This window comes from Catharus ustulatus, chromosome 3, assembly GCF_009819885.2.
Source record: "Catharus ustulatus isolate bCatUst1 chromosome 3, bCatUst1.pri.v2, whole genome shotgun sequence".
NCBI lineage: Eukaryota > Metazoa > Chordata > Aves > Passeriformes > Turdidae > Catharus > Catharus ustulatus.
Genome location: NC_046223.1, coordinates 11,921,561 through 11,935,660, shown reverse-complemented (window position 1 = coordinate 11,935,660; position 14,100 = coordinate 11,921,561). Strand labels below are relative to the sequence as shown.

At 40.0% G+C, this 14,100-nt stretch overlaps 1 protein-coding gene across 9 annotated transcripts in view; it reads left to right on the top strand.

The window, feature by feature from the left end:
- Positions 1 to 14,100, top strand: part of EHBP1 (EH domain binding protein 1) — a 212,207-nt gene that overhangs the window by 23,647 nt on the left and 174,460 nt on the right. For all 9 annotated transcript variants that reach the window (XM_033054322.1, XM_033054320.1, XM_033054323.1 and 6 more), the window contains 2 exons: positions 4,576 to 4,633; positions 13,055 to 13,150. In XM_033054322.1, the coding sequence (XP_032910213.1) occupies positions 4,576 to 4,633; positions 13,055 to 13,150 (154 nt within the window). The remainder of the gene's footprint in view (positions 1 to 4,575; positions 4,634 to 13,054; positions 13,151 to 14,100) is intronic.

Below are 14,100 nucleotides of genomic sequence, written 5' to 3'. Positions count from 1 at the left end.
AAGCAATTAGCTGTAAGATGAGGAAAAGCAATGTCCATCCCAAATTAATAGTGGTGTAGAACCAACCACATTTATTTTTAAGAGACCATTAGACAGCTTGCTGGCGTTTCAGCACTCCTGTAAAAAGCTGTGTGCTGGTGGGGTGGGAGGATTGGTCCCTCACGGAAATCCTGCATGGCAGGCTGGGATGCACAATGCAGAAGGGACAAAAGGTTATTAAAAAAAATTCTTATCAGAAGTACTTTGACATTAGTCCTCAAGTAATTATTTTTATCCTTCAATAGGTGCATCTGCATGCTATTGTGCTAACACTGCTACTTCTCTTATTAATTATACTCTTTTAAGCTCGCTTCACAAGAGTAATCTAGCAGCCTGTGCTAATTAATGCAGTTCAAATCAAACATAGTAAAAATAAAACAGCTCAGCTGAAAAAGAAAGAAAAGGAGAGGGGAAGGCAAAACCCAACACTCTAGGCAGTTTGATGCCAAAACAAACATGCAAGGCTGTACCATGTGGTGGTTGTACAAAAAAGATATCTTCTACATTTCAGGCATTTAACAATTATTGAATGTTATAAAATGTAGTGGTACCTTGCTACTAAGAAATCCTGTTACCTGCTTTCCCATCCTTCACCAAGAGGTCTTGCTATTGACTTCAGTGGTCTGAATTAAAGTTAAGTGCATTTGCAATTCTTTCCAACAATAGATGCTAACCCCAAGTCTTCTACAGCTTTTTGTCATTGAACAGTAAGTTTAGTGGAGAAGTATGTCCTGGGTAGTGTTATCAGCTTCTGCTAAAAGGTTTACAAAACAGGAGTTCACAGGAGAATGATACCTTTCATGTGCTTCTTGTACAAGTGATGTTTGGAGAGCTCTGTAATCAAAATATTGTGCCAAACACTTCCTAGAATGGTCAAACTAACCCACAGAAGACCTTGAATCTTGCACAACCTTCTTTCAATTGGTAAAATTTGTAGTGTATGAGGTGCTGATCAGATGTCAGTTTTTCCCAGTATGCAGAATGTTTTTATTACATTATTTAATAATTGTGGATATGGCAAAGTTTGATTTGAGTATTTATCGATCTTTTTTTTTAATTGGTTGTTTCAATGGGAAAATGGAATGTACCAGAATCATGGCTTCCATCTGATAGGAAAAGCAGGCTTGGTTTTGAATTATAAGTGTTTCATAAATCTGTACTCTGGATCCCATTTTAATTGTTTAGTATGCAAGGCAGAGATGAATCTCTTTTTCTGAGCCGCAGACTTTGAAATCAGTCTTCCCTGCTTCTCTGCTAAGTTTCACATGTAAATTATAAAATAAGTTTACTACTAGGAATTGCCTTTCTTCAGGAATAGTTTTTTGTGAGCCACACAATAATGAGTAAATACCAAATAGAGATTTATGGCAAGTTTTTTTAAATACAGTCTTTTGGATCCTTCAACCCCTGCCACTGGATCCAAGCATCCGTCCTTCCCAATGGCAGTCCCTGATGTCCCACTGCTGATGGCTTCCTCTGGCTCCCCCTCCCAGGGAAGTGCTGCTGCTTTGGCAATATTGCCTTGGTGGGCAATGCACAGCACCCCAAAGGCCATCGTGACAGGTTCCAGTTCAGCATTAAACACTCCTGCTGAAAGGTCAGGGTGTTGAATTGATAAATTGATGCAATTACTTAGTGGGGAAGTAGAGCGTCCAGCTAAAACCCAGTTCTCTTCCCCTGCTCCAAATCCATTGTTTTAAGGTTAAGCGTTTTGCTTTAGGCATACTGGCTTTGCTGAGTAAGTGACTGACTAAAAGCTGGTGGACTCAAAGAAATGAGAAATGTCATTTGTGCAGCACAGGAAATTATTATTATTTTTTAAATTGTTGACCATTAGCATTTGTTCAGCTTGCGTCATTGTGGATTTTGTATTTGGAATGATATCAAAGTTCAATAAGTAAACTTCTAAGGGGTACTAAAACTGGTCTCAAGACTATTTCTTCAGAGATGATTTTCTTTTCTTTAATTGTTGACTAATGCACAGCTGAGGTTTATGATGTTAAAGGAGGGGAGAAGTCTGAAGTAGGAAATACTACCTAATGCTTTCAATTAGCAACATGCATTATGTGATATCAGCCATTTCCTGGCACTGAGATGTCATTAATAACCTTGAATGCAAATTTGCTGATTAAAATATGAGCTGGGCTTTTTCTTCTAGAAGTATGTTGGCATAGGAGAGCAGTGAACAGATTGTGGTAGTAAAGGTTGCTCTTGGTTTTTTTAGTCAAACAGCTCCTATGAAGATATTTTAGAATTGTTGGATTTGTGACTTCCTTGAAGAAAACCCCTTAGAAGAATTAAGGAATTTAGTATGCTTTTTGTTAGGTTTCAGTGAAGTATGTGGTGTACTGAGTAGGGACAATTGTCCTTTGGGATATTTTCTTCCCTTCTCATTCCATTCCATTTTGCTGAATTTGCTGTCTCTGTATTGTGATGACCTTTCTTGAGTTTTTTTGTTTGGTTGGTTGGTTGATTTTTGTTTTGTTTTTGTTAAGGACCTCTGCATGTGGATTTCTCTCATACTTGAAGCTGAAGGAGCAAATTGTGCTCAGTACTTAACAGAATAAGTATACTAGAGAGAGAAGTGAGGGGAGCAAATGCTGCTCCTGCTCATCCACCAGCATGGCTTAGTCCTCTCAGCCTAAATTAAAACTTTATTTGGTTTCTTCATGTTGGTGCATTTGTGTATTCCTGGCAGAGGGAGTTCTTCAGGACTGGGAAACGTTGCTTGCATGGTTTTGGATTGCTCTGCTTGGGGGTGTGTTGTTTTTCACTGGTGGCACAAATACAGTTCCCATCAAAGTGAACGGGCTGCTGCTTGTGTAAGACAAAGATTAGAACCCACCACCGAGCGAGCAAAGAGCTTTGAAGTCCAACAGGATGCCCTCATTGCCTTGCAAGATTTTGCAGAAGCTGTGGGCAGATCCAACCTGCAATTCAAGTCACCTAAACAAGCCACAAGAGTGGATTTACAGTTTAAATTACAGCAGATTATTTCACTTTCAATTAAAAAACAAACAAACAAAAAAAACCAGTGTCCTCATTTCCTTTGCAGGATCTGCTTTTAGCTCGGTTTTTAGGAGAGCTTTAGTTCTGGTGGGGTTTAAATGTGAATCATGGGTGAGGTGTTGTTTTTATTGTAATGTGAAGAAATGATCAACAGCTCAATGGAAAAGTATGTCTGAAAGGAAATATGGCCAGCACTTCAGTGCCTAAAATGATTATTAAACCAGCTGGGGTTTCATTTGAGGAGTTAGTTATTAAGTAGGTAGTTGCTCTGTGATGGAGTAGCAGTGGGAGCACTGCCTTTACTCAGAAGTTTTGGGTGTTTTGTTTGGGGGGGTTTTAGGTGCATCTTTTAATTGTGATTTGAATGTATTGTGTCTTGACTTTTTCTTGGTTACACCCATTTTCCCCCCTATGGTTTGTTTCACTGTTGGCTTTCGAAATGCAGAAATGCAAGGATTCTTACACTGATGTCTCAAAAATCTGAGTAGCAATTTTTTCCAGGCAGAGTTGCGTATGCAGATTTAGTATTTTTAAGTGGAGATGTGAACTCCATTGAAAATCATTTGTGGGTGGATTTACAGCTGGGCTTCATGATGGAATTCAGGTCATCAGTTAGAAAACAAAGCTGGAATGGTGTCAGGAGTCTGCACAAGAGGGGTTATAGGTCTGGAAGTGGGACCAGAAGTGTGGCCATCATACAATGGGAAGTGTATCAAGGGGGAAGGGGGGAAGTCTGGAAGTTAAGTGAATCAAAAATCTCTCAGACACAACAGTAAAACTAATAATGTAGATATACTAAGGGTAAACTATTAACCAATAAATAGTTCCTGAGAAATTTAAAGAGAAAATAATTAGTACTGGAAGGGTCATTTATTGGGGTTTCCATCTACATTCGTTGCAAATACCAAATAAACAATTACTTGGGAAGCCACACTGATTTTCAGTAAGTTTGTCCTTTGGACTGTAAGTTGAGGAAGTGCAGATTTACCTGTCATTGTCCAAGGAGATTTTGAGGAATAATACAGGACTTGATTCTCCTGTTCTTTGAGTTATCAAAATAGAAAAAGAATCCTTTGTCTAAGAAAAAGTGAAATTACCTGCTTTCTTAACTACTTAGAAGTAACTTTTCAATATATCTCTGTAGAAATTCAAGCTAGAATTTGCATTCATGTTTATTTTGGGTAGTGGAATGTTTCCGAGGTGTCTTTATGGAGTCTGGATCCTGTTCTCTGCCCCATGGAAGAGTTTCTGCTCAGATGTGCTGCTGGCTCTGGGAAAATGTCCACAGGCAAGGAGAGCAGAAGGACAGTGATGACATTATTGTGTGGACTGGAGGACAACCTTTCTCTATAAATACACATTATTTTTCCTCTTAAATGACTGATGCTGAGAGTGGTTTCTAGATGAGCTATTTTTGAGAGCATGTTATCCACTAAGGCTGTCATTACGTGTTGCAAGATTTTTGATAGAAACTGTTTACATATTGATCTTGTTGTATCTTAAACTGTTTTTCTTTATCTTCAACAGGCAGCCAGATAAACTAGTGGTGGTTTGGACAAGAAGAAGCAGAAGAAAATCCTCTAAGGTTAGTTGATTCCTTAATAAGACCCAATTTGAGTGACAAACAGGGTCAGTGGTTTGAGGGACTTTTTTTGAATCTGGGGAGAAGCCAAATAAATAAATGAGAAGTACTGTAGTTGTTGACTTTTCTTTTTAACTCAGTTTATTCATAAAGTTCAGAATAAACTGCTGTTATGTCACTGCTAATTTATGGGAACCCTTAACTCTGATTTCAGCCTTGGTTGGTTGTTTAGCACAACTGTATCACCATCAGTTCAATTCAGTTTCTAATTGCTAGACCTAATTAGAAAGGAGAATTGGTTTCTTTACTTGAAGTGTATTAAAAAACCCTAATTAAAAAAAAAAGGTAATACAGAATCTGACATCCCTGCAATAGGCAGATAAAGTTGGAATAAGAGGCTATTCCACAGCATGAAATGCTACAAGTAAAAAAGAATTTACTTCTACAAACACTGTGGTAAAACCTGTGACTTTGTGTTTCATGGCTAATAATTTGGTAACCTGAGGAATGAGAAATTCTGAGTGAAGTCTCTCCAGTGTCTAAACACTGATAAAGTTTGTATTTCACAGGGACAGGAGTGCATACTTTTTTCCTTCCTTCCCAGGAACATCTCTCTTCCTCTTTGACATGACTTTGTCTTACTCACTCATTCCCTTTCCTGTGGCTTCTTAGCCTGGTTGGATTTATGGCAAATGATCTTGTCAGAGAGGAAATTTTGGAAGTTATAATAATTCTTTGACACTTCAGTTAAAAAAAAAGATGGTCTAAGCTTCCTTTTTTGTGTGTGTATTCATGTAACACAAAATGATGTTTCAAAGAACTGTGTAATAGTGGAGAGAGGGCATCCAAGGTAGAGAAAATGTATTGAAATAATTGTGTTGAACTTTAAATATTTAAAAAATCTGATACAGTTTTCTACCTGCTCAGGAGAGACTTTGCGTTTATCTTTTACTGGTACTCATCTTTTTCCGACCTCTTGTTCTGATTGTCATGCATATTTGTTGTATTTTGTCTTTTGACTTGAAGTATAAGCTGTTCTAAGCTTGTTTCAGATAAAGACTGGTTTCTGACTGCACAACTGAATGTTGTGCATCCAAAATTCTGCTTCAGGTTATAAAAACCCAAAGGTGTTACCTGATGAGTAAACAAGGGTGTGCACTCAGTCTGGTACCTGTTCCTGTTCCATGTTCCATACTCTTAAGTAAAGCCAGTCAGACTATTCCTGTTTCACTGCAGCATCAATTCACTCAAGTTCCTTTGAATTTATAGCATGGTTTGTATCTAAGCAGTAAGTGCTAATGTCAGTAACTGGTGTCTGATGTGCCTCACCCTATGATAACTTCTCTATTTCAGTTTCATTAAATTTCTGTTGCACAGAGAGGTAAAAGTGATAGCAAACAGTAAGTGCAATGCTTACATAAGCTTTGTAGCCCTGAAAAGCTAGTGAAAAACAAGGTATTTGTCCATAAATGACTGCTTTGGTGGGGTTCAGAATATGCTCAGAAACAGAAGCTGTAACACAAGTCCAGCATAGCTTTGTGAAATGATGGGTTTCTGCTTGTCATTTTATAGGATCCAAATGACAGCATTTCCCTGAGGCAACAGGATTTTCTGGCATTAGCTTAGCATTTTGGGCTTGAAGTTTTGTTCAACTGGGCCGTAAAGTTCCGTGATGTGTCCTCACTTTTGGTCACCAGGTAGTAGAAGCAACTCTTGGCAGATTTAAACCTGAAACTCAGAAAAGTCTTTGGCTGACTTTACTATGTTTAGTAAGATCCCACAAAGATACTTTGAAAGAGACTGAGTGGCCTTGAAACCTGGGCAGAGGATAGAGTTAATTTTAAAGCTTAGGCAGTTGCTGTGACTTGAGCTGTTTGGGTCAAAAACTGTAGATCAATAAAGGTTCTTGATCTCTTAGTCATCCTGCCAGTAAAATACTTTATTCAACATACTTGTTTCATCTAATTGCTTTATTGGAAGCAAGTCAAATGAGTATTTCCTCTTATTTTATTTTAGGTGGACACTGGGTTCAATGAGTACAAAACATTAATAACTGTTGGTTTTTCAGCTTCTTGAGAGGGAGGAAGGGAGGGTTGAGGTTTTAGCTTACTGTAAAGATGTTGTGAAGACTTTTCTGGAGGTTATGTTTTCTGAACTTTTCAGATCATTGGGGTTAATGAGGGATATCATAAGCAGTTGACAAACTCACAAACGTGGCCCTTTGGATCCTCTCCAGTAGCTCTGTCTCTTTTGTACTGGGAAAGTACAAGAGATGTATTAAGCAAAAACACTGAGCAACTGGAAGATGGATCTATGGATGTGCACTGGGATGCCTGCTCTAACTGATATAATTTTAGAAAGCCATTGAACTGAAAGCTGATGTCCTTTGAAGCCCTTGTTTTTGTGGGTTTCCATGATTTTGATATGCCTCCTACCCTATGTACTCTTTTTCCAAATAAACTACAGTGGTCCCTTTATTAAAAGAAATAATGAGAGGCATCATGTGCAGGAGTCTGAATAGTTTCCTTCTTGCTGTGGGAAACATAGAATAGGAGCTGTAGATATGTGTAATTACAGTAAGTTTCAAAGTGTTGGAAATTAAAAGCAAGTACTCATTTTGAAAGAGCATATAAATAGCAGTCTGATGGGTAGATGGATACAAGACCGTAAATATATCCAGCAGTTACTGACCTTAATGCAGATTTAAGTTACTTACAGTTCTATTTTGGGATCTGCTCTGCATGGGCAAGTCTAATTTCAATTTATATTATGAGGTGTGTCAAGACAAGGTGGCTCTGTGTGGTTTGGCGTCTCCATTGTGTGTGCCAGGAGTTTACATTAAATGATGATTTGTAGTTTTACTGTGCTTGGTGGAATTACTGTGCAGTCCTAGAACCAAGATGAACTTTCAGCTTGGGGAGGGTGGGAGTCACCTGTCTGCTGGTGCAAATGTTGTCTGTTTGCAAAATCAGGTACACTTTTCAAGCTTTATTTAGATGCTGTTCAGCATCCATAGTTTACAGAAAGTGCAGCTTGTAGCCATGGATGTGTTTAACTCTTCTTCAGTACCCTGGCACACTGGAAAGTTGCCCTGAGCTTTTGGACCTGTCTCTCTTTCTTTTCTTTTCTTTTTTTTTTTTTTTTTTTTTTTTGAGTGGTGGAAAAATGTCTTTGTTCTAGTGTAGAGCAAGGGAAAAACATGTTGAAAATATGTTTACCTTAATTTCACTGAGATGCTCTCAAATTTCCAGGCTTTGAACTAAGAAATTTCAATTTGTAAATGGAGGTACTTTCTACTAATCCTGTGAACATGCAGAGGTTTATGGTTGAATTATACACCTCTGAAGAATCAAATTTGCACTTGCTTCTGAGAGCCTGACAGAATTATTCTTCAAAGATTCTTTTTGTATCAAAGCTAAAAGAAGGTACCTTGGCTGTGATTTCAGTGCTTCTCTTGCAGGTTTATCTGTTTAAGCACAAAGGAGAAGGAACAATGCTGAGAAGAGGGAAAAAACTTGAGCAGTGAGAAGCAAGAGCCAGGAGAGGCAAAGGGGCATGGAGTGAAAGGAATCCCTTGTACAAAAACAGCAGCCTGGCCAGCATTTTTCCAAGGTTCTGCCACCAATAAAGCAGCAGCTGTGTCACCTGTTTTGCTGTTCTTGGCAATCTGTTGCCTTTTCTGGCTACTTTATTGCCCAGTGCCAGCCCTGTCTGTGCCTGCTCGGCTGGAGTTGAGTTCCAAAGGCATGTTGTGACTCTGACGTGCTGGTGACTGTCTGGGACCAGCACAGTTGAAAAATGCCGCTTCTGGGGCTTCTCAGATTTTTAGCAAAGCTGCAAGATCATGCTGTGATCGAGTCCCATAAAGTTGACTTGTGGTGACATTCTGAGGTGTAGTGATGGTTGTCCCAGAAAACAATGACAAAAATAGCTCTGCATTCAGGTTTTTTGGTTTGTCTGGGCTTTGATTTTTTAGTTTTTTTAATTTATTTTGTTGGTTGTTTTTATTTTCCAATAAGAAACCATACAGATGATGTGAGAAGCTGATTGAAGAGATAGGAAAGCTCTTTATCTGAGCATCAACTACAAATAAAGAAAGATTTTGGTGAACAGAATAGCATGAATCACGTATTTAATCACGTACGTCATGAACATGTGTGTGTGAAACCAAGCTTGAAGAGGTAGCCCAGTCCTAGAGAGCTTGTGGTGGAGATGAGTTTTTGCTCATTTCCCAAGCTCAGCAGTATTTCTGTAGCTTTTTAGCAGTAATACACATGTGCACAGAGACAGTTGTAGCACGATGAATTGAAGACATTCATGGGAAGACCTGTGGGAATCTGCTGGTTTCCTTGTCTGCTCTAAAGGGGCACTGACAGCAGTGTGTTGATCAAAGGCTGCCTGGAGTTTCCAGGGCTTTGAACTTCCTCCTTTGGCACGTGCTGAGTTTTTTTGACTGCATCCCAAGGCATGAGTGTGACTGGAGTGTTGTTCTGGTGCCCAGCTTTTTTAACTGGTGGGCCAATCACAGGGATTTCAAGATGATCGTGGGGGGGATGCAAGCTGTAGTCTGGAGTGCGATCTTTAATTTGTCTCCCTTTGTGACACGTAACTGCAGTTCAGAAGAACAAGAAGAAGCCATTCACAAACTGCTGGTTTCCTCTGGTGTGAGGGAATTGGCAACTTTTGCTAGTGCATTCTTTTTCTAGTAGGTCCATTAACAGCCATGTGCAACTCTGGCTGTCTTGGATGGTGAATGACTTTGGTGGGATGCACGGCGTAGAGCAAATCATTGGTGTTCCAGTGTTCCAAAGTCACACTGCTGGCATGGAGGGACCAGATGAGTGTCATCTCTTCTTCTTCTTGATTTTTTTTGGTTGGTTTTTTTTTTTTTTTTTTCCTTTTCTGTCTAAATGTTCTACCTGGATAACACTGAAAAAGAGGGACTATCCTTACAAGCTGAGCTGCCCTATGCACTACTGGAGCCAGTTGAGCCCCTGCTTACTTCTTGTGCCCTTAACAGCCTGTCACACCGACAAGCAGCAGAGCTGGTCTGATCACAGGCAGCTGGCAAAAATTTTATAAGGAAAAGAAAATCAGCAGTTTGCTGGCTCACAATAAAGCCACTCTTGTGGCTGTGGGCAAGGAATAATCATAGGTCTGTTTCAGATGAGTTTTGCTTTTAAAACCCAATATTGATAATATTGGCAATAAGTACATGTTTTTTATTCATAAATATAAACTGTTCTGTAATTTGTAGCAGGCTCAAAATATTATGGTCAACTCTAGTAACTTACAGAAAAGTAACATGAAATTATCTTGCACAACAGGTTGAGGCAAGGTGGTAGTGAAGAAAGCAGAAAAGAGATGAAGCTTCTGAAAGGGCAGGTTCCTGGAATAATGTAGTATCGAGTCTGTCATTCCAGTTCGTGCCCAGCAAAACAGCAGTGATGTTCACATCACAGGTGGTGGATTGCAAAGCTGGCTGCCTGGATTGGAACTGTTGTTTTGAAGAGAAAAATGAATCTCAAAACTGGATAGCCTGAAGTGCCCATGCAAGTCTGTAGGCTCATCTCCACAGCCCTTCTTTAAGAGATTTCCTCTTCTCCCAGTCATCAGTTTTGTGTTAGAGCAATGCTGTAGGTTGGACAATGTCATTCACAGCCCTACTCTCTTTATAGGGTATTTCAGCAGCCCCTCCTGTAGCTCCTGTTTCCAGATTTAAAAGAGCTTTCATGCTATGTTGTCTTCTCTCGTTTTCTACTGGCAGAAAAGAAGAAAAAAGGAAGAGTTGCCTTTTGCTTTGAAATGCAACAGAGCACTTCTGCTTCTCTTTCCAGACCATGGCTCCCATTCCTCAGATCTGAGACAAGTCAGGCAAGGGCAGGGCTGTGAGTAAGGCACCTGCTGCTGGAAGTAATTTCTGCTTAGCTGCCCTTGCCTTGACTTCCAGGACTGTGGGAGATGTTAGGTTAAGACCAGTAGCAAATGAGGAAAAAGTAGGTCTAAAGGCACAACCACCCGATGGAAAATGGAGTTAGAGGAGGTGAATAGGATGAAAATGTACTGTGCAGACACAGCACCTCGCCTTGGCTGAGCCTGACAGCAAGTCCTTGTCACCTGCAGTGACAGCCTGATCCAGCTCCAAGTCAAAGCTTATAATTTGGGAGTTGAAAAGGTTTTTTGATGTAGGCCAGATGTAACTTGATGAAGCTGAGGCATAGAGGTGCCTGGCATGAGAAATGTTGCCTTAGAATAACACTCTGCATCCTCATTTTAAATTACTGTCATTTGCTGGTGCTCTGTGTTTCTCCGGCTTTACTTTCCCCTTTCCCTTTCTCCTTCCCAACAACCCAGACAGTCCTTTTGATGTTATCTTTTTTTCTGTCATGCTGTTTGTGTCATACAGTGTTTATTTTTCAAAGCCGGAGGAGGACTTAATAACATTCATGATCACAGAACAGCTTTGCTTTAAAAGCTCATTAGTTAGAGCTTGTCTCTTGGTCGTTGCTTTCAGTGACAGAAAAACATGTATCCCTGTGTGTTTATTGAGCCTTGCTGACTTTCCTGGTGGGAGGAAATGCTGATAAAGGGCTTGAAGTGAAGTGCTGACTGCGCCAGTGAATGCTCATTTTCTAAGGTTTTTTAATACATGGGTACAAGTGATCCTCAGCTGAGCAGGCTGGCAGTGCCTGGACCTTGGACAGCAAAAGTTTCATATAATTGTCAGTGTTGGCCAAACCCAGCAGGAAAGTGCAGGTTTCAGACACACCATGAGTTCAAATTATCTTTGTACAAACTGATAAATTGGAAAGAGAATGGAGTGCCCCCATGGAGGAGAAGTTACTGATTTTACAAGATGCTACCAGAGGACATAGCAGGTGAGCCTGTGCCTGGCTCTGGATCACTGCCTTGTATCTGCTGAAGATCTCTGTGGGCAAGCTGGGAGTGATGCAGGGGGCTCTGGGTTCTGTGGGACAGAGACCCACAAACTGCACCTCTGGTGTCTGTGGTAGTAATGACATCTACTGTGGTGTGTTTTGCTGCTCACAGAATAACTCATTCTTGTAAAATATAAAGTTTTGTTTGTGTTATTTGGTGTTGTCTGCTTAGTTATTCGACAATACATCCAGGCTGTCTTTAGACTGATGAGTTTAGACTGAAATTCGTGGAGTAAAACCAGTAGAAATTGGGTTCTTTCAAGTTGCTCTTATTTTAAAATTCCCTTTTCCCTTTTTTTCAGATGCTCCAAGTTGCTACTCTGCAAGTCCAAAGCATAGACACTCACTGTAAAATCTGATCTAATTAGGCATCTTTGGGAGCTGCAGTTTCAAGCAGAACACCAAAGAAAAAAAAATTGTGATAAAACCAAAGGAGAGCTGGCAAAGTTTGGCAATCACTACTGGTGGCAGAGAGCTGCTGCTTCTATAGAGATGGAACTGCTGCTCCAACTTTGTCTTTGCCACTTCGGTACAGCAAAGTCATCCTTAAAGCTGCCCAGGTTACCTTAGGGTCCCCGAGAACCTGAGTCATAGATCCTGCTCACCTAATAGACAGTCTGAATCTGAAGTTCTAAGTGTTGAAAGGAGTATAAAATTGCAATGAGTGATGCTCTAGAATTAAAAAAAGAAAAAAGACAAGTTAATTGGTTTCAGGTAACAGTAATTAGATTGTAGTCTTTCCTGATAAAACTTCCACACGTATCTCGTAACACTCTGGCTCTGTAGCTGTCACTTCTGCAGCAGCATCCTTCCCTCATTTGTCTTACAGCTCACAAATTAGATTAGGCTGAGCTTGGAAAGAGGCATACTTATTGCAAACCAGAGCAGAATTGCTGTTTTTTAGGACTGGCTGTTAAAATGTAGATACAGGCCATACACTAATCCAAACTGATGCTCAAAGGTAGACAGGTTCTCAGCCTATTTAACTGTTGGGTTCTAGGTTTAGGTACTCCAACATACTAGTTCTTAAGCACTTAAGAGTTTTAGTAGCAGTATAAAGCATTTTTTTTCACTTTTCTTTCCTCAAGTAAAATTTCTTGCTCCATTTATGTGTAAATGTGACTGGACCTGCACTATTTGTTGTACACAAAGTAAAGCTCAGCTTGCTTCAGAAGTTCTGACCTTACAGCCTTAATTTTTGCAAGGCTCTGGGTGTCCTGACCTGTGCTATGTAATAAAAAAGCTGAGTTTAGGACCTTGTGAAGAACAGCTTTAGTTCAATGGAAAAGTCTGCTAGTGGTCTGAGATTCCTTACTATCATTCTCAGTTGTGTCCTTTGAAGTGTTCAGCAGTGTCATGGGTTTAAGAATGTGATCTCTTTGGAGTCAGTGATACGTTACTTTTACCTGTGTGCCCTGGGTCCTGTGGGAGTCAAGTCAGCACTTTTATAATGGCTTTAAACAACTGGGTATTTTTCTTCCTTTAGGCACACAGCTGGCAGCCTGGAATCAAGAACCCATACCGTGGGGTGGTGGTGTGGCCTGTACCTGAAAATGTTGAAATTACTGTGACTCTCTTCAAGGTATGTGGTTTTTTTTAAAGCATAATCTTTACTATTTCCTAAACAATACGTGAAAAAATCTGTTTGGAAATGCCAGATTATAGTCACAAGGTCTAATCTTGCTGGTTTTATGTCATTAACTGCACAACCTTATGTCCTCAGTTCAAATCAGGCTGAGAGGGATGGTCTGTTCCCTGCCAAAGCTGACTTGTGTAGTTCAGTTAACACACTAAAATACCCATTGAGCTGATTATGGCGAGGCACTGGCACAGAGTTCAGCACATGTGTAACTGTGCACGTAGTACATGTGTAAGGACTTGGCCTGGGTTACAGCCTGGTAGGTTTTCTGTAAATACTGGAAGGCAGAAGTTGTCAGAACACTGTCATTTCTAGACTTCCTTGTTCAGTCTCAGTGCACACTATTGGCTGCAACAGAATCCAGCTCCTCATTTCCCGTTATTTAAAATGCTACACAAACATCACAGCACTGATGTGACTGCAGCTCTAAGAGTGGATGTGCAGTATTGAGTAGTACAAAGAACTATAAGATTTTACAGGGAAATTTTTTCTTTTTGAACTGCATTTATTGTACTAAGTAAAGCTTATTTGTGTGGCTGTGAGGCAGGAGGAGGAAGTGATAGTTGTGCTAGCACTTATTTCCCAAATATCATTGGGCAAGGCCCTTTCTGCATAAAGATAAACAATGCAGCTTTGCATGTGTGGCAGTGTAGGAGGCTGAAGATTTCTGGAATTTTTCATTCCATAGTTCTTCCTTGTTCTTTGCTCTGGTGCCTTCATCTATGTCAGTTCTTATTTCTGACTGCTCCCTTTGCAGCTTAGGGCAACAGTAACATATTTCTTTCCAATTAATAATATTTGTATTTCTTTGTCTTGGGGAATTTCCTGAGCTTGGATATGGCTTCTGATTAGCCTTAGAATGGGAACTTATTACTTGATTCATTAAACCTAAA